At 35.3% G+C, this 23,643-nt stretch overlaps 1 protein-coding gene across 1 annotated transcript in view; it reads right to left on the bottom strand.

Moving 5' to 3' along the window:
• The window catches only part of LOC136027112 (uncharacterized), a 75,054-nt gene that overhangs the window by 35,392 nt on the left and 16,019 nt on the right, over positions 1-23,643 (bottom strand). Inside the window, exons 3-4 of the mRNA XM_065704057.1 lie at positions 22,221-22,346; positions 14,550-14,684 (exon numbers count right to left, since the gene is read on the bottom strand). Of these exons, the coding sequence (XP_065560129.1) occupies positions 14,550-14,684; positions 22,221-22,346 (261 nt within the window). The remainder of the gene's footprint in view (positions 1-14,549; positions 14,685-22,220; positions 22,347-23,643) is intronic.

Below are 23,643 nucleotides of genomic sequence, written 5' to 3'. Positions count from 1 at the left end.
CATTTTTAGTATAAAAGAACTTTGCCCATATATAGTCGCTATAGTCCAGGACTTTTAGGGTTTGACCCGGACAAAATTGCAATATAAACGAAAATGGTACCAAAATGATCAGAAAAAAATTCTGTACAACATACTAAAAGTCCCCATAAATCCGAGTGGGGCGAGTACCCGAAAAATAGGGGAAAAGGGGGAAATGCGGGGGAAAATGGGGAAAATGCCGAACATGCCCAGAAAATAGTTTAAAGTGAGTTTTCTGGGGTTTTCACATACGCTGATTACGAAATTGACATCTAAAATTCAGTATAGAAAAAGAGTACTATGGAAAACGGGGGAAAGAGGGGAGAAAAGAGAAGAATACAGGGTAGGGGTAGAAAGCGGTTTGAAAGATATTTTCTGGGGTATTCCTATCTGGTGATTACGAAATTGAGAAATAAAATGATATAAAAAAGTCGATTAACATAAAACGGGGAAATGGGGGGGGGAAGGGAAATATACAGGGTAGGGGTAGAAAGCATGTGGAAATGTGTTTTCTGGGGTTTTTCTATCTGCTGATCACGAAACTGACCCCTAAAATGAAGGAAAGAAAACGAGAACCATGAAAACCGAACAAAACTTGAGGAAACAACGGAAAAGGGGAAGGGAGGCCAGACTCCTGAGCCAGCTGCTAATGGCTAATAAGTAGGCCTATGGACAAAATAACTCGCTTAAGTATCAAACTTGTACTTTCTTGAATCACAGACATTTCTTACAACCATTTGAATTACTAAACATAAAGAAAACAACCGCTTGGCAGTTATATATAAAATGGCTATTATATGTAAAATTTGCACTTTCGAAGGCAGTATAGTTGACTTGAAAAACACAGCATTGATATCACTAGTCGAGCTCCTCGTCTTCGACAATCTCGTTGTCCCTGTTCAAACAGTTGATACACTGACATTCTCCGCACGCGAACGTACACGCTAATCCATTTTTCTTGCAGCTGCATCGCGAGTTCTCGCAGCCTGTCTTACAGTTGCATCTCACGACACTCAAAAGAGTCTGAGGTGCGGGCAAAAAATGGGTCATCACAGGTGAGTATTTATGGTCTCTGAGGACTCAACCCCAGTCGGCCGGGTCGAGGTCAGCTGGTTCCCCTTTCCAACGGGATATCTGGAGGCGCACTCGCTGGGAGTGGAATGAAGCTGCAGCTTCGGTTGGCGGAAGCCTTTCAGGCTTAACAAACGCCGTAGTATTAGACGAAGAAACTTTTTCCAAGAAAATTCGATGTCGCAGCTTAGTGAGATCTTCGTTTGGTCGTGCTTTATACAAGCTGAGGAGAAGATATTCACCCGTTTTCACAATTTCATCTTTGGACGATGATTCATCCGGAAACACTTTGCATTTTTTTCTTAACACTTCGCTCTTTTTCAAAAGAGGTAGCACAGCTTGCTTTCCAAGTCCGAAAACTCGTGAGGTCGTGTCACATCCCAAGACTGCGTGCCCTACCAGAAGCAGCCTGGATACTTCTCCCATTTTTTTTTGCACTTCGTTGAGGCACCAGACCGTGTTATCGCTTCTTTTGCGTTCGTTGACGATTCGAAGTAAAGTGTTTTTGCATTAGGCGGGAGGTGATACAAGAGTAGAATCAGAAGGTCAGTGTCGTTGCCAAGAACTATTGTTTCAGAGTTTTCTGCTTTCGTTACGGCAGTCTTCACGATTAGATAGTCAGCATCGTCCTTCGCATGGACGACTTCAAATCCTTTGGCTCTGAGTTTTTCCCCGATGTAGCTTATAATTCGCTGTTTGTTCTGAGAGTTGCTCAAAAACTCTTCCTTCTTTTTTCTGGAGCTTCATCCCTAAACTGAAATCGATCACTTGATGCTGGCTTCCCTTACACCGTCGGTTGTGCGTGTCGCTCTTGCTTATCTAAAACTAGATGTCGCTCTTGCTTAATCTTGACAAAACGCAACTAATAACCATTAATTCGGGCACCCAGGGAAAATAATGAATTAAACTTGGCTTAGTACTGAAAGAAGAGTTGCCGATACGCAAAATTATGCTTGACTTAAAAAAAAATCTCGTCGTACCTTGATTTATCCTGCTACCATGTCACATGTGTAAGCATCCACGCAGACTGGGGACTATTGGATCCGCTAGATGTCATTCCGTCAGGATAGGTTTTGTCGTCGGCACTGGAACTCCGCGGTGACTAGTCTACCTTGCTTCTCTTACTGGATGTCGAATTAGAACAGGATTATGTTGACGAACCCACGCGCTTGTCGATAACGGCGAGGAATACGGAATAATGTAATTTCAGTATTTTTCCGTATTTCTTTCTCGAATTTTTTTTTTGCCTTTTCCGAACCTATGGGGTAGCCGAACCTCTATAGATCTCCTGTATTTGTTCTCGAACTTTGTTTTAGATGTCAATTTTATAATCAGCAGATAGAAAAACCCTAGAAAACACATTTCCACATGCTTTCTACCCCTACCCTGTATATTTTCCTTTTTCCCCTCCCTCCCCCCCCCCCCATTTCCCCGTTTTATGTTAATCGATTTTTGTATATCATTTTATATCTCAATTTCATAATCACCAGATAGGAATACCCCAGAAAATATCTTCCAAACCGCTTTCTACCCTTACCCTGTATTCTTCTCTTTTCTCCCCTCTTTCCCCTGTTCCCCCGTTTTCCGTAGTACTCTTTTTCTATACTGAATTTTAGATGTCAATTTCGTAATCAGCGTATGTGAAAACCCCAGAAAACTCACTTTAATCTATTTTCTGGGCATGTTCGGCATTTTTCCCATTTTCCCCCGCATTTCCCCCTTTTCCCCTGTTTTTCGGGTACTCGCCCCACTCGGATTTATGGGGACTTTTAGTATGTTGTACAGAATTTTTTTCTGATCATTTTGGTGCCATTTTCGTTTATATTGCAATTTTGTCCGGGTTCGACCCTTTTTTGAGCTAAAAGTCCTGGACTACTACTATATACTTAGTTGTTCCTATTTGTCCCTATAAAAAAGGTCCAACAGCTGAAATGTTTCGACACCCTATGCACCACCAATGGCTTATCTTTATCCTTTTTTTTATCTTAACTATATATATAAAAATAAATTGTCTGTCTGTCTGTCCGCATATGACGTCTGAATTCATCATATACCAATTCAAAAACGAAAGTATTCAAGCCGATGTAGCTGATTTGGTAACGCGTTATGTTCCAGGTTCTAGGTTCGAGAGGTTCCAGGTTCGAACCTTGACTTTGGTATTAATACAAAAGAAGAAAAAAGCTAAAAAAAGGTAAAAACTACAAAAAAACTAAAAAGAAAAAAATAAAAAAGTTAAAAAAAGGTAAGAAACTAAAAACTAAAAAAGAAAAAAAAACTAAAAAATAGGTAAAAACTACAAAAAAAAACTTAAAAGAAAAAAAACAAAAAACTAAAAAAGGCTAAAAAACTAAAAAAACTAAAAAAAAAAAAAGGTTTGTCTGTCTGTCCGCATATGACGTCTGAATTATTTCATCATATACCAATTCAAAAACAAATGTATACAATGTAAAAAGAAAAAAAAACTAAAAATTAATAAAAAAAACTAAAAAAACTAAAAAACTAAAAACTGAAAAAGAAAAAAAACTAAAAAAAGGAAAAAACTGAAAAATAAAGGAGAAAAAGAAAACAAAAAAATAAAATCTATATATTCCAGGTTCTAGGTTCGAGAGGTTCCAGGTTCGAACCTTGACTTTGGTATTAATACAAAAGAAGAAAAAACTAAAAAAAGGTAAAAACTGCAAAAAAACTAAAACAGCTAAAACAAAGGTAAGAAAATAAAAACTAAAAAAGAAAAAAAAACAAAAAATAGGTAAAAACTACAAAAAAAACTAAAAGGAAAAAAACTAAAAACTAATAAAAAAAACTAAAAAAGGCTAAAAAACAAAAAAAAAAATAAAAAAAAAGGTTTTTCTGTCTGTCCGCATATGACGTCTGAATTATTTCATCATATACCGATTCAAAAACGAACGTATACAATATAAAAAGAAAAAAAACTCAAAACTAATAAAAAAACTAAAAAAACTAAAAACTGAAAAAGAAAAAAAAACTAAAAAAAGAAAAAAACTGAAAAATAAAGGAGAAAAAGAAAACAAAAAAATAAAATATATCTATATATATAAAAATAAGTTGTTTGTTTGTCCGCATATGACGTCTGAATTAATTCATCATATACCAATTCAAAAACGTATGTATACAAGCCGAAGTAGCTGAGTTGGTAGAGCGTTATGTTTCAGGTTTTAGGTCCGAGAGGTTCCAGGTTCGAACCTTGAATACAAAAGAAGAAAAAAAAACTAAAAAAGGTAAAAACTAAAAAGAAACTACTAAAAAAACTAAAAAAGGTAAAAAACTAAAAACTAAAAAAGAAAAAAAAACTAAAAACTAATAAAAAAATAAAAAAACTAAAAAAATAAAAACTGAACAAGAAAAAAAACTAAAAAAAGGAAAAAAACTGAAAAATAAAGGAGAAAAAGAAAACAAAAAAAAGAAAAATAAAATAAAAAAACTAAAAAAGGTAAATGTATTCAAGCCGAAGTAGCTGAGTTGGTAAAGCTTCATGTTCCAGGTTTTAGGTCCGAGAGTTTCCAGGCTCGAACCTTGGCTGTAGCATTAATACAAAAGAAGAAAAAAAACTAAAAAAGGTCAGACCGGGACACAGGGAATATAAATGACGACCGGAACACTCAAAGAGAAATTACAGACTGGGACACAAATGACGACTGGGACATAAATGACGATGGGGACACAGGGAATGTTTGATTAGCACTCACCATCAACAAAGCTCAAGGGCATGAGGTATAGATCTGAATACGGATTGTTTTTCCCATGGGCAATTATATGTTGCATGTTCAAGAGTCGGTAAACCTGACAATCTATTTATATGTACAGACAATGGGACAGCAAAGAATGTTGTATATTCGCAAGTTTTACGTAGTTAAAAACATATATATATATATATATATATATATATATATATATATATATATATATATATATATATATATATATATATATATATATATATTATATATATATATATATATATATATATATATATATATATATATATATATATATATATATATATATATATAGCTGTTGGGGTGGCGAAGCGCCACCCCAACAGCTCGTATATTATAAATATGGCTAAGCCAATGGACCTTATTCTTTTATACTACTGCAACAACCACTGGCAGCTCATCACATCAAAAACCCGCCAAAGACATCACATCTGAATGCCCTCTCTTCCACCCTAGTCTGTTCAAATCGTCGCTCTTTATTCCAACTCATAAATTTCTGAAGAATGTTACGCTTGGGTAGAAATTCAAACATACTGCTTCTAGAATCATAGAAAATATTACAGTAAAAATTGTCTTATTGGCTCTTTTACGGATTGCTAAAAGGATTATGATTCAGCAGACAAAAACGGTATCCTCAAAGTCCTCAGTGCCAAATTCAAAACAAGATTGTTAAAGGTGAGTGGTTAGCACACTAGACTTGAAACCCTTTGTCCTTCAGGACGAGGGTTCAAACCCTAGTGTCACTGGTTATTAGGTTTAGAATAGGAGTCATTGGGATGACTCTAAGCTCAGCCGAAGTTGACCAGGCTCTAGATTGGTACCTGGAGAAAATCCGTGGAAGCTAAACAGGAAGGGTGTGTGAAAGCACAGGATGGCTGGCCTCTAACCCCTCATCGCACTTCCTTGCTGAAGGGCCATGAAACGGAGATCATAAAACGGGGCTCTTAGTAAAGTCCACTCTGAAATTGGGTTGCATCCCTTCTTCTTCCATGTGAGGTATTCTGAGCTATTTTTCTATGCTGAATTATTCTAGACAGAGCTAGTGATGCAAGATTAAGACGGGAAGGTAAGATGAATTCTGACTTAAATTATGCACATTGTCTCGGATTACTTAGGAACATCGTTGAGGAGTACAATAACATTCTCGATATTACTAATAAACAAGATATAAAGTCAGAGGTAAATGTAAAAGAGAAATTACACAATATGCTATCAACCCAGGTGATGAACAGGTTGAGGAAATACATATCATTCTTTGCTTGGACAGTGAGAAATAAGAGAATGGAAGCAATAGAAAAATTGTAGAAAGCAGTATTTTCACTCAACTTGAGAGCATATAAGAGAGCAAACGGATCCAGGGCGGTAGAAAATGATGATTTTGAGGCATGATCAATGATGATTTGAAGTCATCAGTGTGACTAAATAACGTGAAAAATCAAGGATATAAAAAAAGTAAAGAAAAAAATCAGGACCAAAGCAGAAGCTTTGGACAGGCCTCAGCATCTGTTGATTAATGCAGCTGCGAGTTTGTAGCAAAAGTAGTAGAATACTTTGTAGTTATTTTCCAGTTTTAATAGAGAGTTCGCTGGGTAAACACCTTATTTTTGGAAATAACCAATTAATACAGTAATCTTAAACATGTGTGATTTCCCTATGGACATTTATTGAAAATTCATTCATAATCAGATTATTTTCATTTGTTGGCTAAATAATAGTTTCGATATTTTAGTACAAACTCCCTTGGTACTTAGTGACTTATTAAGTACAAAGATTTTCATACAAGGACTTAATAGCTTGAATATATTTCAAATTTAGTAATAGGCAAGCAGAAGAGAGATTTTTTGCCACAAGGGCCGTTGTACTTCCCGGGAGTGGTTTCTCCCTTAAACTGCGGGGATCGGATAGCAAGAAACTACGCTTCCTTCGCTTATTGGTATCTGGTTCTTATGATATCGACTTGGGACTCGAACCGGATATTCTCTCGGCTGTATGATGGAGTGCAAGTTATTACATAACGCAGTGCTGAACAGTTAATATCGCTCGATGGAGACTGGTGTACAATCTGACTTGCTAATTAAATCCTAAATTCAGTTCTTTGAAAAAGATGCGATTTTGGAAGTAAAAAGTGCTGTATGATAAATCCGGATATGATGAGCGATGTGTTCGACATGTAAAAGAGGAGGATAATGTTATTGACATAGAAAAAATGTTGACAAGATGTGCGAAGGACCGGAAAATCTTGCCGAAGTTTGTGATTTACGGTCCTCAAGAGGTTCCAGCTCCCTCAGAACTGACCGAAGTGTAGATAGTATACAAATTCAAGAAATGTGCAAGAAAGTTGATAAGACCCTGCATAAGTTGAACCAAGTACCTGTAATTGTCATTCATGAGGGGTCTAGCAAAGAACCCGGATTTAAGTCTCCTCTTCTTTACCCAGTAGTGGTAAAAAATCCGACAAAGTCATTATAAACAGCAGAAGCAAGAACAAACGTAAATGACTCCGTTTATGGTGTAACTCAGAGTAAGAATACGATCAAGGTAAGACGAAAAATATTCGATTTTAAGGTGCTTGTAAACAACAAGCCCTTATCTGAAAAGATAGTGAGATCATTCACGGCATTCGATCAAGAAGCAACTAAGCCAAAATAATATGTTGGAATCATTAAGCAAATCCGACCTGAATTTCACAATGGTCTGTGCTCTTTCCTTCATAAGTGTAGATATTATTTTTTTTATTTTTTTTCATCCAAAACATATAAATTAACCAAAGAATTTACCATTAACGGCCACTCTTAAGACAAAAGAGTCCTGACTGTGGCCGCAATTCTAACCACCATGAATCTGCTAAATCATTTCTTCAAATGATTTTGAAGAAAGAAAAAAAATCCTTGGGGGGGGGGGGGTGTAAAAAAAACAAAATAATTAATATTAAATACTAAATAAATAAATACCCTTTCCTCTTATCACACTTATCTCCTTTTTAAAAAATGGAATTTAACCATTCTCTTGAATGATGCCAGACTTACTGCCCCTCTGACCGATTCTGGAAGGTCATTCCAGACGCTGACACCTATGTTCCTGAGAAAAAATGCTGCTCTCGTTGTATTTCTTCTCTCGTGAGTCAAATTCTCCGAATTCCGGGTAAAATAAGTGTGATAAAACGAGTTAGTTTTAAAAAAATCTTAAAAGTACTCAGGGCTTACCTTATTTACACTTCGAAAAACAAAAATCGCTAGCTGGTAATCACGTAGCTCGGCCTCATTCAAGTGCTGGTCTATATTAATCACTAATTTAGGAAAACAGTCTTCCTTTTCCCCTTCTGTCTCTTTTTTTTATGTGTTTGTACTGTTGCATTGGTGATTTCTCTTTTCATAATAATTATAATTCATCACGAAATTGCTTGCCCAAACAGAACAACCGTACGTGATGTAAGGGTGCACAATAGCACTGTATAACAATTTGACAACTGCTACCGGGAACACTTTTTTCAGTCTCCTCATCACTCCCAATCCTCTAGCTGTTTTTGCCGACACTATTTCACCATGCTTCTTCCAAGACAAATTACAATCAATATAAAATCCGAGATATTTACAAAAAAACACCTGTGTTATGCTAGCACCGTTAAAAAGCACATTTTCAAGAAGTTCAGGTACACCAGTTCTACTAAACGCCATAAAATTCGTTTTTCTTGGATTTACTACAAGGGAGCTTAGAGCTGTAAAAACATGAAGCCGAAAAAGGACGTGGTTCGCTTTTTGCACAACCTCTTTTGAAGTCCGAGCAAACACTGTGATAGCTGTATCATCGGCGAAAGAGGTTAAAACTGAATCATTTAGGTAAAATCGAAGAATATCCACACATACCAAGAAGAGTAATGGGCCAAGGACTGATCCTTGGGGAACACCACAATTTATAGGCATAGCTGCGCTAGATATATCACTCATCACCACCTTCATTGATCTTCCGCACAGATAAGACCGAAACCAACTTAATGCTGTATCTTTAATTCCAAGGTTTCGCAGTCTTTTCAGTAGAACTTCAAAATCCACAGTGTCAAACGCCTTCTTCAAATCAATAAAAATAGTTAGAGGGATCAAATTATTTTCTAACGCACTATTTACGCAATCTAAAAGGTAGATGAACGGCATGCACTGTAGAATGACCTTTTCTAAAACCAAACTGCGAATCTGACAAAACCCAAGCGAATTCAAGTACTCGTATATTTTCTTATACGCTACTTTTTCATAAATTTTTGAGAAGAGCGGTAGAATAGATATTGGTCTCCAGTTGGAAATATCTCTTTTATCGCCTCCTTTATGGAGGGGTATAACTTTTGCCCGCTTTAGTTCGTCAGGAAACACACCTTTTTGAACAGATAAATTGACTAGATATAATATCACAGGTAAGAGATATGCACCAACTGCTTTAAATGCTTTAATGTTTAGGCTATCAACACCAGCTGCATTAGATTTGATCGATTTCACTGCTTGGGTAATGTCATCCATAGTACATTCGGTAAAGTAAAATGAGTGATGAAGACCGCGGTTAGTAGCAAGGCAGAAAAATGTGGAGACTCGCGGACTTTCAAGGTATTCTTTCAAGATCAAGCGGACTTGGATTATGCAATCGCAAACCCATCAAAAATAGGATACGAAGTGCACAGAGTTGAGCCTTTTCTGTTCCTTCCCAGGAGATGCTGCAGGTGTCACAAAACTGACGGCCACCTGGCCAAAGACTCTAAGAACGCAATGATTTGTTCTCACTGTGCTCAGCCGATGCATATGAGCTCGCACGATTCTCCGTGCGAAAGCGACCTTAGCTGTGTCACTTACAAGTCGAACAGGCATAACTGCTATTCACTTCGCTGTCCCGAAAATAAGAAATTGTGATCCGAGAAACTCATAACAGTGTAGCTGACTCTGCCAGAAATGGACAGTAAGGGGAGCATTTCAATTGTATCCTGGAACATAAACGGCGGGGTTTGTCAGAAACTTCCTCTTCTAGAGTGACTGGTAAAGAAATTCGGTACGCCTTCGTATGCCTTCACGAACATTTTCTTTCCTGTGACCGGTTGGCGCTTATAGAACTACCTACTTCTCTTGTGACAGTGTCTCCAGCAGCATTTCGCCGGAAGAACCGAGGTCGCCCCAGCGAAGGCCTCGCAGTGCTAAGTAAGTGTCAACTCCAAACCCTAGAAGTTAGTGAAAGCTTTGTCGCCGTAACATTTAATGATCTTGCTGGCATAAATGTGTACTTACCAACTAACTATGGTGATCAAGTCTTCGAGGCCTGTTTCACCTCTGCTTGTCAGGGGCTAGCAAAGTTTGCTAAGAAAGCCCTCCGTTCTTTTCATAGATGTGTCATCACAGGTGATTTTAATAGTGATCTAACCCGTTCTGAATGCCCGCAGTCTGAAACTATTATAAGCATGTTGCCTTCCTCATTCTCATTACTTAGAAAGAACAAGGACTTTACATACATATCACAGGCTAGCACTACGTCAAATCTGAACCTTGTATTGTATTCAGGCAGCCCAGTCCAATGTGTGACGACAATGGACGATCAGGCCACCAGTGACCATATTCCTATATGTGCATTGATACGCGACGTGGAGACCAAAGCTGATGACTTTCAACCCAAGTGGTTCTTGAAGAAGATGTGGAGTAACTTATGCGTTCCAGAATTTCGTGAGTCTTGCGACCGTATCCTAGTGAAACTGAAAGTTCCATACCATCTGTTACAGCTAAGTATCGATCGAAGTGAAAATGAGTTAAGGTTACAACTAAACCTCTACTGTGAGCAAATAATATATGCACTGAAATGTGCAGATTACAGTGATTACAAATTATGCGCCGATTACAGTGAGGCGAGATACGTTGCAAGGGTGAGAAATACAGGTGGTCTAGCAGCCCCGTTCTAGTATCGGCCTGCGCTACGGCGAAGTGGTGGTTGCGGATCTGGTACGAAAGTGAGAGGCCAAGGACCGGGGTTGTAAATGCGGTCCGAATTTATTCGAAGAGAACATTTAGAAAGGCTCTGCAGGAGCATGTAGCGGCTGTCAAGTCGGTTACTACCAAGAAGAATGTAAATGAGCCTAATTACCTTTGGAAGTCTCGTCCTCTTTCTGAGAAGCAGAACAACGAGGGCCCCGATAGCATCCCAGAGTCTGAATGGGTTGCCCATTTCAAAAGTTAGTATGTAAAACCCAACAGCAGTGAAGAAATTTCTTTCGATAGTGAGATGGCTTCGTTACTTGATTCTAGTAAAAACCAAATTCTATTGTGATAACACCGTCTGCAATTAATGAGGCTGTGTTGAAGCTTAGAAAGAAGAAATTCTCGGCTGGCGCCGACAGTATTTGTGCTGAGAACTTTATTGTCGCAAGCGACCGCATTGAATTACTTTTTCAAATAGTTTTTAACGTTGGTGTCGTTCCGGACAGTTTATACACTGGAGTGATTAGACCAATTCTGAAAAAGAATAAACCAAATCATCATGTTCATCATATAAGCCACTGACTATGTCAAGCGGTTTCGCAAAGATATTTGAGCTTCTGATTGTTGACCACTTAAAAGAAAAGTGTACTATGCCACCATTCCAGTTCGGGTTCCAGTCCGGCTGAGGTTGCTTTCATGCCCTTAGAAGTCTCTGTAATATAATCAGAGATACAGAAGCATCTGGGAGCACTCTGGTTCTCAGTTCATACGATGTTATGAACGCTTTTGGTTCCCTTATCCACTCGCAAGCCATGTTGGAGTTGCACAGCCGTTGTGTTAGTCTTAATGCAATTTTCCCATTATACTATATGTACAGGCATCTAAAAGTTGGTTTGAAGTTGGGAAATGAACTTTCGGATAGTGAGCTCCCTGTATTCGTCGGAATAAAGCAAGGAGCCATCACATCACCGACTCTCTACAACAACGCGTCTCTTTCTGCGTAATTTGGCCTACCTATTAGTTGCAGATAACTTCAAAGACCATACTGCTTTTCCATGACGAAAGTATAACTGTCCAAAATAGGGATGAAACCTTTTAATTGACTGTGAACAGATACAAAAGCTTTAACTGGATATTTAGAACACATATACAGTGTTCATCATCAGCAGTAAAACTAAAAGACATCAATAAAAACAAACAAAATTTATACCCAATAAATTAATTACATATAGTTTATTGCTCTTATTTTTTTCAATGCAACATTAGTTGCTAACTATTAGTTGCATTTCAAAAGAGATGGATACATCAGAGCTTTGTTATGTGGACGATCTGTTAAATCCGTGCCGATCAATAGCTAGTCTTCAACGGAGTTTTGATAACCTATCTGATAGGTGTCTACAAATAGGGCTAATTATGAATGCTGCGAAGTCCCAAGTCCTCTTCTTTAATTTACACGGTAGTTATGTGTCTGATAGTGTCTGTCTAGGTGATATGAGGTGGCACCCATGCCTGTACTAACATATATAGGCCTCCCGATCGGGTCTTTGATTAAGAATACACGAAAGCTTTTGCTTCGAAATGCTGAACGCAAACTTAGAATTACTTATGCTAGTGTGGTTACATAGCAGCTTAATCTGAAACAGAAAGCCCTCTCTCGAATCTATGATAGTTTGGCTCTCCCGCATATTCTATATTTGACCCCATTTTAAGACATTTCTACCGAATCTGATAGGCAAGTGAAAGTGCTATTTTAAGTACGCGAAGTTTTTGCTCCAGGCCCCTTCGGTGATTCAAAAATAGGTACATCGTTAACCGTTTTGGTGTGGTGGAACCAGTTCAGGCCGGGGATGAAGTTTCAGACACTGAGTAACCAGTCCTCTTTTCACCCGTGGAAGGGCGCACTATTTTAGATTTGGTATTATTAGTAATTTGAGTACATCTTTATGACATGTTCATTTTGTTTTCCTTTCTTTTATTGTCCTCAATCATTTACTTTTTTTGTATATAGATGGGTAATAAAGACCATCCACTCATTTATTCATTAAACAAATAGTGTGTGAACAGGCTCTTTAAAAAATGGATTAGCCTAAATCCAGGTATATCAAAATGTACCCTCTTTTTTGGTTCTGCTAAACATGGCTTTAAGGTTAGCCCTGAAGTTATCCCCCTACTAATCTCGGAAATCATCTTCCAGTGTGTTTCTCTCTGTTCTTGGAAGTCAAATGAAAACCATTACTCACACCTATCCCACCCCCATCTGGACAGTAGAAAGTTTCAATTTTTCGAAGCTCTTACATTTTTAATACGGGGCCCAATATACTGCAGCAACAACAGCGGGGATTAGGGTGGGAAATAGTCGGGGTCCTTTATGGGTAGTTTCACTTTTTTTTAATGTCAACTACTAAATCATTAAAAAGGAACAAGAGGAGAATGCACGGCGGCTGTCCAAAACAAACAATGTAGATTTCTCCTATCTAAGAATCAGAAGAAAACGTAAATTTGGGTCTTATAAAATCAATTTTTCTTCAATTGCAGTTTTCTTAAAGCAATATCTGGGTTTTTTGACTTTAATACTTTTTAATGCAATTGCTCTTGATAGTATTATGACGAGGTTAGGGGCTTAGGACTTTAAAAAGTCAAGGAGTATCTCTATCAAGGTTAAACAATTCTTAAATTCTTCCAAAATGAGTGAGTTCACATACACATAGGGTTGTCTTGATTTTTAAGCCTCTCCCACGAAGATTTCTTGTTCCTCTCCATTCCAAAGACAAAAAAAAAATAGAATGCCACATAGTAACATGGCTATGAAACAATTTCTAAAATGCAGAAAAATACATTAATAAGCTTGACTTATAAAAACAATAATAACTTGACTTAATAAGGCTAGTAAGCCTCTAAACAATAATCAATACGAACAGGTTTTCACAATGATTGTTGTAAAAAGTCGCAAACTTATGCAGCATGTAAGGTAATGCAAACATTTAGCATAAATGATGGGACAAAAGTTCATTAGAAATCTAATAAAATATCAACATAATTTTCAGATTATTTAATTACTAAAAGACTTCCTGTTTAAACAGTTTTTTTTTTAAATTTAAAATACAAGAATTCTCCTTGGTTATACTGCATTTACATTAGGCCAATAAGCAAAAATTAACAAAATCCCAACCCTAAATTAGTTTGACTTAATTGAGCACAGTTTTGTTCTTGCCTCATATAACAGCTTGCACAAAAGATTTTGGCAAACAAATAGAATATCAGGACCCAACACAAGATGCTGGCTCAAAATATGCAATATATACAATTAATCCCATATTTGCACGCACCGGGAGGTTAAAGTTGGATACCTTATAAAAAAAAACAGTTGCTGAATAAAAATGAAATGCATTTGTGTCAACTTTCTTTAGAAAAGTAACCCATTTTGAGTACCAATACTGAAAGCTTCATATAAAAAGCTTACAAGTAGCTGCACTTTCTGTTGATTGCTCTTTATAAAATAATTTAAAAGAATTTTTAAATAATGCAGCAAAATAAAAGAGAAAAACAAAGTCCAGAATAAAAAAGAAAAATACAACTAACCCGATCCCGAACAGAAAAATTTATAAATTGTGACCAAAACTGCAGCTTCCTTGTGCTTTCTATCCCTACCCCAAAAAAAAATCCAATACAAATTACCATTTCAAAAGTTACACATTAAGAACTATTTTTTTGAAGCTTTTTATAAAGTATACTAATAAACATTCTTGAAAATGAAATGAAAGCGAAAAAATTAATGAAAACCACTTGCCAAATCTAGAAGTATTCTTTCATCTTTCACTATGCATCGCAATAAACTAAGATGGTCGAGGCAAGAATCCAGAAAAATAATATATGTTTGAAGTTCCTTTTCACAATCACTTTCTTGAATCTGTCTGGCAAGTAACTGGAAAAAACATATATACAAATGTACACCAATCTCCATTTTGTGCGATAACATAAATTTGATATATAACTCATGTATACATTATATATACATACAAATAAAATTTTTGGAAAACTATGGATGACGTCATATTTTAATTTTTTAAGGTCCACAGAAGAAAGATATAATTGTTAGATCCGAATAAAACAATACGGTCATATTTATTTGTTGTAGAAATAATGCGCTAAAATAAGTTTTCAACTAGTTATATGAAGAAAGCAATCATGCTTAAATCCATGACTAATATTTTATATTCCTTTTCGTCCGATTTTCTTTTGAGCCAACATGGAGAAAGAAGGTTCAAACTCAAGTAACTAATTTAGAAATTGTACAAAAAAAAAAACAATTGTGCTGTTGCTTTGGATTAATAATTGATAGTTCTCTTTTTCAGGTTCTCTTTGAGCCGACATGGAGGATGAAGGTTCAAATTCAATTAAGTAATTTATAAATTGTTTAAAGAAAAAACAATAACGCTCCAGCTTAGGATTAGTAATTGATATTTCTCTTTTGCAGGTTCTCTTTGAGCCAACATGATAGAAGAAGGTTCAAATTCAAGTAAGTAATTTATAACTTGTTAAAAGAAAAAACAATTGTGCTCTTGCTTTGGATTAATAATTGATAGTTATCTTTTTCATGTTCTCTTTGAGCCAACATGGGGGGCGAAGGTTCAAATTCAATTAAGTAATTTATAAATTGTTTAAAGAAAAAACAATAGCGCTCCAGCTTAGGATTAGTAATTGATATTTCTCTTTTGCAGGTTCTCTTTGAGCCAACATGATGGAAGAAGGTTCAAATTCAAGTAAGTAATTTATAACTTGTTAAAAGAAAAAACAATTGTGCTCTTGCTTTGGATTAATAATTGATAGTTCTCTTTTTCAGGTTCTTTTTGAGCCAACATGGTGGAAGAAGGTTCAAATTCAATTAAGATATTTATAAATTGTTTAAAGAAAAAACAATAGCGCTCCAGCTTAGGATTAGTAATTGATATTTCTCTTTTGCAGGTTCTCTTTTGAGCCAACATGATGGAAGAAGGTTCAAATTCAAGTAAGTAATTTATAACTTGTTAAAAGGAAAAACAATTGTGCTCTTGCTTTGGATTAATAATTGATAGTTCTCTTTTTCAGGTTCTCTTTGAGCCAACATGGAGGACGAAGGTTCAAATTCAATTAAGATATTTATAAATTGTTTAAAGAAAAAACAATAGCGCTCCAGCTTAGGATTAGTAATTGATATTTCTCTTTTGTAGTTTCTCTTTGAGCCAACATGATGGAAGAAGGTTCAAATTCAATTAAGTAATTTATAAATTGTTTAAAGAAAAAACAATAGCGCTCCAGCTTAGGATTAGTAATTGATATTTCTCTTTTGTAGTTTCTCTTTGAGCCAACATGATGGAAGAAGGTTCAAATTAAAGTAAGTAATTCATAAATTGTTAAAAGAAAAAACAATTGTGCTCTTGCTTTGGATTAATAATCGATATTTCTCTTTTTCATGTTTTCTTTGAGCCAACATGATGGAACAAGGTTCAAATTAATAAGTAATGTATAATTTTGTTTAAAAAAAACAATAAACAACAAAGAGAGATGAAACTCCACAAAAAAAAACCTCAAACGAGACTGCGGCCAGTAGAGAGAAAAGACTAAAATAACGCGGATGTTTCGCCTGTATCTAAACTAGGCGTCCTCAGCACAAGATAAAAAGAAAAAACACTAAACTAAAAACAAATAAAAGCACCACCAATAATAATAAATACAATTGTCGGTACTGATTCACGTAGGGAAAAGAAACTATTAGAGTTACTTCAATGAGAACATCAAAGCGGCTGAGGAAAAATTATGAAAATTGAAAGTAAGTTAACTATTTTGTTACGAAATAATCCTCTTGTTAGCTAATATTGTTGTTTCAATATTAGCTACAAGAGGATTATTTCGTATTGCTGTTTCTCTTTTGAATATGTGATGTTTCTCTTTCTCAGGTTCTCTTTTGAGTCAACATGGAGGAAGAAAGGTCAATAATAATTACGTAGTTTATAAACTATTTAAAAAAAAACCATTGATCTATAGCTTAAGAATAATGTTTGACATTTCTCTTTTACGGTTCCTTTTGAGTCAACATGGAGAGAGCAACTTCAATTTCAAGTAAGTAATTTATAAATGGTTTAAAGAAAAAATGTGCTTTCACTTATGACTAATATTTGATAATCAGGTTCCCTTTTCGGTCAATATGGATAAAGGAACATCAATTTCAAATAACTTATATTCTATTTATAACTTATATTTATAACTTATTTATAACTTATATCTATAACTAAATTATTTAAAGAAAAAAAATACTGTGCTCTAGTTTAAGACTGATATTTGATATTTCTCTTTTTCAGGTTCCCATTTAAGTCAACATGGAGGAAAAAACTTCAATTCAAAATAGGTAATTTATGAATTATTTACGTTAGCTTCACCTTGTGACTAATATTTGTTTTCCTCTTTTTCAGGTCCTCTTTAGAGTCAACATGAGGATGAAAAGTCAATTTCAAGTAAGTAATTTACAAAGTATTTAAAGAAAAAACAATTGTGCTCTGGATTAGAACTAATATTTGATAGTTTTCTTTTGAGTAAACATGTAGGAAAAAACTTTAATTTCAAGTATTTAATTTATAATCGTAAATTATTGAAAAACAAAATATCAATTGTGCTCTAGCTTAGGACTAATATTTGATATTTATCTTTCTTATGTTCCCCTTTAAGCCAACACTGAGGAAGAAACTACAATTTCAAGTAAGCAATTTATGAATTACTAACAGAAAAAGGTGCTTTAGCGAGTGACTAATATTTGACACTTCTCTTTTTCCGATTCTCCTTTGAGTCAACATGGAGGACGATACTTCAATTTCAAGTAAAAAATTTATGTCCGTAAATTAATTAAAGAAAAAACTGTTGTGCTCCAGCTTAGGACTAATATTTGATATTTCTCTTTTTCAGGTTCCCCTTTAAGTCACCATGGAGAAGTATCTTCAATTTCTGGCCAAAAATTTTGAATGATTTAAAGAAAGAAAAAATTCTGCAGCTTAGGACTACTGTTTGATTTTTCTGTTTCCAGGCTCTCTTCTGGATCAAGGGGGAAGAAACTTCAAATTCAAGTAAGTAACTTATAAATGATTTTTTTTTAACTGTGGTTTAGTTCATGACTAATATTTGATACTTCCCTTCTTCGGGTTCTTTTTTGAGTCAACATAGAGGAAGAAACATATATTTAAGTAAGAAGTACATGACTTACTTAAAGTAAAATATTTAAAATAACTATTGAAAGTGAATTACTTAATTTTACTTTGGCTTATGAACAACATTTGATAATTCTTTTTTCCCTTTTCTCTTTTGAGTTAACATGGAGAAAGAAACTCAAACATCAAGTAGAGCAATTTATGAATTATAAGAGGCAACGCACTAGCGTTACCAACAGTAAAGGGCCATAACGCTTCGATGTACTATTATTTTTTTTGTTTACCAAAGGCACTCCATATAAAGGAAGCGATCGTATGAACTTCGAAGGTAGCTCATCCGATAGGAAATCTAATGTTCTATTGCTCTTTTTAAGAGCCAAAAAGATTGGAGAGCAACCAGCCCTCACATGCCTTTTTTGCCAAATGCATCCGATCAAAATTTTGAGATTGCCATTTGGTTCAAAATATTCCAATGGTCAAATAACTCTTCTTCTGGAGTTTATAACCGCTCCTCAACTCCCAGTTCAAGGGGTGTAAGTAATGAAGGTCCATTGTTGACACAAGAGGGCAACTTACGATTACCACTACTGACAACTGCAAATGCGAATGCAACTCGACTATTACTGCTGCTAATTGCAACTGAGACTACTTGTAACTGCAAGAATGACACTTTGAGACAAGTGTGACAACTTGTGCCTGCTACTGCTACTGTTATTGCGACTGTGACCTTAAATACTAGTACCGCTTCTACTAATACCACTATATCTGTTGAACGCAATCAAAGAGTTTAACGGCATTCTGCTTGTCAAAATGGCATAGTTCAAGCAGGTTGTTAAAAGATCTTATCTGCAACACCTTATTACTGGCTAAGACTATTAAATCATAGATTAGATTAAATATTGTGGGGATGTTGCAATAATAGAGACGGCAGGTAAAAAAAAAATTAAAGTTTCATCTTAATACCCTAAGCCTTTTTGGAGAACCAGGATCAAATATGCCCTCTTTTCCAAAAAAAAATCCATGTGCTAATGGGCAACTTGCCCCTGGAGGTTGGGAGGCTGTCAACCCCAGAGGCAGAGGTTTTTTTTACTTTTGGACTATTTCAAGTAAAATGGCTATTTCAAAATTTTTATTGGATGCATTTGGATGCAGGGAAAAAAGGGCATGGGGGAGGCTGGTTGCCCTTTGATCACTATTGACTATTGAAAAAGGCAATAGAACTTTCAATTACCATCCGAATGAGTCCCCTCCAAAGTTTATACGACCACTCCTTTCATAAGAATCTTATGTGCAAACAATAGGCAACTTGCATACTTACATCCCTTGCCCCAGTGACAGTAAACCCTAGAGGGATAGTTATTTGAAGTTTGGACTGTTTTGAACAACATGGCTATCTCAAAATTTCCATCAGATATATTGGGAGGAATAGCACCTGACGGAGGGGCTGGTTGTCATCCGATCACTTTGATCTCTAAAAACAGGCACTAGAACTTTCCATTTTCAATCGAATGAGCCTCCTCCAAAGTTTAGGCGACCAGCCTTTCAATAAAACTTTATATGCTAATAATGAGCAATTTGCATGACTTACAGCCTTTCTACCGGAGACTGTGAGGGATTTTGTCCACCTCAAAGGCATAGTTCTTTGACCTCTCGACCATTTTGAGCAAAAAGATTATCTCAAAATTTGGACCGGTTGCATTTGGGGGAAAAAGTCCAGGGGCGTTGGTTACCATCCGATCATTCTAATATTAAACAAATTATGTGTTATTAGAATATGTAAAGTTTTAAGCGTAAATTATAAGTAAATTTCGCAATTTCTTGTTATATGCACAATTAACTTATGTCTGAATATTTAATCTGAAAACAATCCGAAAATTTTGATCGGCTGCATTTTGATAAAAATTATGTGTAATTATATTACATTTAAAAATAATATTAAAAAAAATTAATACAAGTTGCTCATTACCATTATGCATAATAATATTAATACATAAAACCCCCCTCCCATGTCTTAGGGCAAGAGCTGTACGTTATGCAAGTGCCCATTGGTAACATAAAAGGCTTTTAAGGAAGGGGTGGTCGTTACACTTTGGAGGGGATTCATCTGATTGAAAATCGATCGTTCTGGCACCCTATGGAAGAGTCAAAAGTTATTAGAGGACAAACAGCCTCCACCCACGCTTTTTTAAACCCAAATGCATCAGATCGAAATTTGAGACAGCAATTTTGTTCAAATAGTCCAAAGGTCAAATAACTATGCCTCCAGCGTACGACATCCCCTCCTGGGACAAGGGCTGTAAGTTACGCAAGCTGTCCATTGTTACCATGCAAGGTTTTATTATGGAAAAGAAGGTATCCTTCTATATATTTTTAGCTATTATATATCTATATATATATATATATATATATATATATATATATATAAAATCACGTGATATTGAATATTATCAATTAGTAGTTCATATGGTTAATATGAACTATTAATTTGAATATGTTAAAGTTAATATGAATATCAAGTTAATAATTAATCAAATAATAAGTAATATTGAATCAAAATCAAGTAGTTGTGGGCATCAAGTCATGGCTAATTGTAGAAAAAGCCAAGACAGATGGTCCGAGTGAGTGAGAGGCAAGTTTGTGCATGAGCCCTTTTTAGGATTGTATAAAAATGATGCCAGTTTATTTGTTGACAGTTAAGTCTATCTATCATCCGTCCATACGTCATTCCTAGGGATATTCATGGACCTCCAAAATAGTATGTAGCAATGTATTTTGCAATGCTTGTTTTCAGGGATTAGATTTTGATTGTTTGTCCACCATTTTTGCATTGGAGTGCTTATTTATGGTTCGAAAATGAGATAGCTTAATAGGAGATAAGGATATTTGTCTAGGGTTACTGGTTAGAGTAAGGAAGAAGCTTTAAATTAATTTTGTTACCTTTGGTTATTCTTGGAGAGGACGTCTTGGGATACTTAGCATGCTCTGTTGCAGCTTTTTGGGGAAGGATTATATTCTGATGACCCTTTCACAGAAGCTTGGCACACCGGATACATTTCGGGGCCAACCACAATCTGTGAACAGATTGTTACCGTCACAGTTGGTAAATTTAGCAGCTGCAACGTGTTTTCTTTCATCGGAAAAAGATTGATTGCCAAGACATTTGGAGCACTTCATATTAGAACTACTTCATTTCTTAGCAGTGTGATCAGGTTTGGAGATGGGCAAAAATAACAAGAGTCAAATTAGGAAGTAGCTGGTAGGATAAAAAGGACGAATCACGCTCACCCACACGAACGGCTTCAAGGACCTTTAACATTTCTCCATTATTATTCATGAGACTGTCCTTCAAGTCCTCTGTTGATAGTCTACTTGGGAGATTGTACATAGTATTTTGTCTGCATTTTTGGGAGGAGACTTTCAATCAGAGCTAACAGGGTTATTATCATTTTAATTTCGGTCAATGGCCTTGCATGCATCTTTTTTATTTTGGAACATAATAATCAAATTGTCATCTCTGTTTAAATCCCCAGTGAAACCACCCTTTGAGATTTAAAAGGGTTAATTTTAATTCAAACAATGTTATTGGCAGCAAGAGCTTGCTCATTCATGGTTGGGGCAAGGATGATTATGGACTTGTCCTGGAAATCAGTTGCTGGTATGGGGTGGGAGTTTCCAATTGTTTCAAGGGGATAGTGGAGGGCTTTTTTCGTTTCTTTTCTTTCAACAGTCGGAAAATAGTCATTCAGATGGAGATAAATTTGAAAATTTGAAGTCTCTCGGACAGATATAATGGTACCGTTCAAGCTATGTCCATCAGAAATTATAAATACAGCAATAGAATGCTAAGCATATACGTGTCAATTGGATAGTTGACTCCCTTCAATGATGGGCGACAAAGAATTGCGTAACATTAGGTTAATGAAAATATTGCAAAAATTATTTAGAAGACACAGAACTTTATGAAGAAAATAGTAAAAATTCTCCACCTAAAAGAATATTAGTGGCTTCTTCTTCTCTAGAACAAAAAGCAAGAGAATTTTGGTAAAATAGATATATTCAGAGCTCAAGGCAGTGTTGCCCTTACATTTAAAGGCTTCAATTTTAAATTCCCTGCTTATTTGTTACGTTTCCACGAATTATCAGGAAAGTAATTTGGTTAGTTGACGATTTTGTTTCTGCAAGAAAAGAGGTAATTACCGGCAACAATGGTTAGGAACAATAGAAACAGATCTCATCTATCAGTATTTGCAGTCAATGATTATTTATCTATAATTGACATAAGTTACCTTAAGATGTGAAGGCTTCAAAATAAGATTCAGACTTATCTCTTCTGCTTTTTCGTCAAGAAGAAACTTACTAAGAATCCTGGCAACACTGTCTTTCACAGAAGTGCCTTCATCTGTAGTAACTAACTGAAAAGAAACAACAGTATACATTTAAAAGCCTGATAAAAGATGAGTTAACAAGTTCAATTTTTGGCAATTATTTTAGAATATTGCTATGGACTTAAAGTCCATATGACTTAATTAAAAAGAATTACTAAAAATAAAACTTCACAATTTCTCGCTAAATAAACGCTTAGCATTTAGGAAAAATCGAATGGGACAACAACATTATCGTATTTTAAAATTAAAATTAATTTGAAAGGAATATAATTTGAGTATATTTTTCAAACAAACGCACATTTAGATAACTAAGACACACGGCATACCACCTCACAAAACAAACCTAATTAGTTATATAAAAAAAAATCTGCACGACGTGCAGCTGCAAAAAGATAACAAATATGAATAGCTTCTATTGATCTTTTTAATTTTTTGATTATTAAAAGAGAAAGTTTTAAATTTAAAAGTCTTTAATAAAGATGTGTTTGGAAATCCTTTGTATAGTTTCTTAATTATTCCACAAGAAAGCATTAAATTAGGTTCACTATAAAAACATCAATAAATCTTCTTAATTATTCCACAAGAAAGCACTAGATTAGGTTCACTATAAAAACATCAATAAATCCTGGACATTCTTTCCAACCATATGATTGACACCTTTAAACACATTAAATTAAAATAAAATAAATAAAAAACAAAGTTTTCCAATCTAACAACAGCATTCGAACTTGAAAGTGGTTGAATTTACCTTATGTAAGAAGTAACACATCATCAGAGAAAAATTAGTATGAATGAATTAAGGAAGCCCAAAACGTAAAGAAACAAGAATTACGTTGTTTATGCAACGCAAACTGATACAACAATCTTTGATCATTGATTAGTTTCACCAACAAAAGATTAAAGGAAAAACATTTTGTTTTATTGCTTTGCCATCGATCAGACGCTTTACCGGTCAAACTCTGGAATATTTAAAATACAATATCCTAAGTTAGAATTTTTGATTGAATGAACGAACTTTTAGAGATTTTGCTAGTTCAGGGTACTAGAATAGGTTTGAAAATTAATGTTAAAAAGGCTAAGTCATTAAGGTTAGGAATAAGTGAAGATGGAAAGGTGACGTTGGGTAGCGAAAATATTGATCATTAGTTAGTAAAGACGGTATTATTAGTAAAGACGGTAGGAGCAGTGAAGCTGGTAAAAGTAGAATAGCCAAGGCTCAGGGTGTTTTTTCACAATTAAAAAAAGTTTGGAAGAATAGGAAGATAAGTCTGCCGACCAAGATTAGAATATTGGAAGGTGCCTTGATGACAGTTGTCAAATATGG

The sequence above is a fragment of the Artemia franciscana genome, chromosome 5, assembly GCF_032884065.1.
Source record: "Artemia franciscana chromosome 5, ASM3288406v1, whole genome shotgun sequence".
NCBI classification, from domain to species: Eukaryota; Metazoa; Arthropoda; class Branchiopoda; order Anostraca; family Artemiidae; genus Artemia; species Artemia franciscana.
The sequence above is the reverse complement of the archived record's forward strand: the minus strand, read 5'-3'. Positions and strand labels throughout refer to the sequence as shown.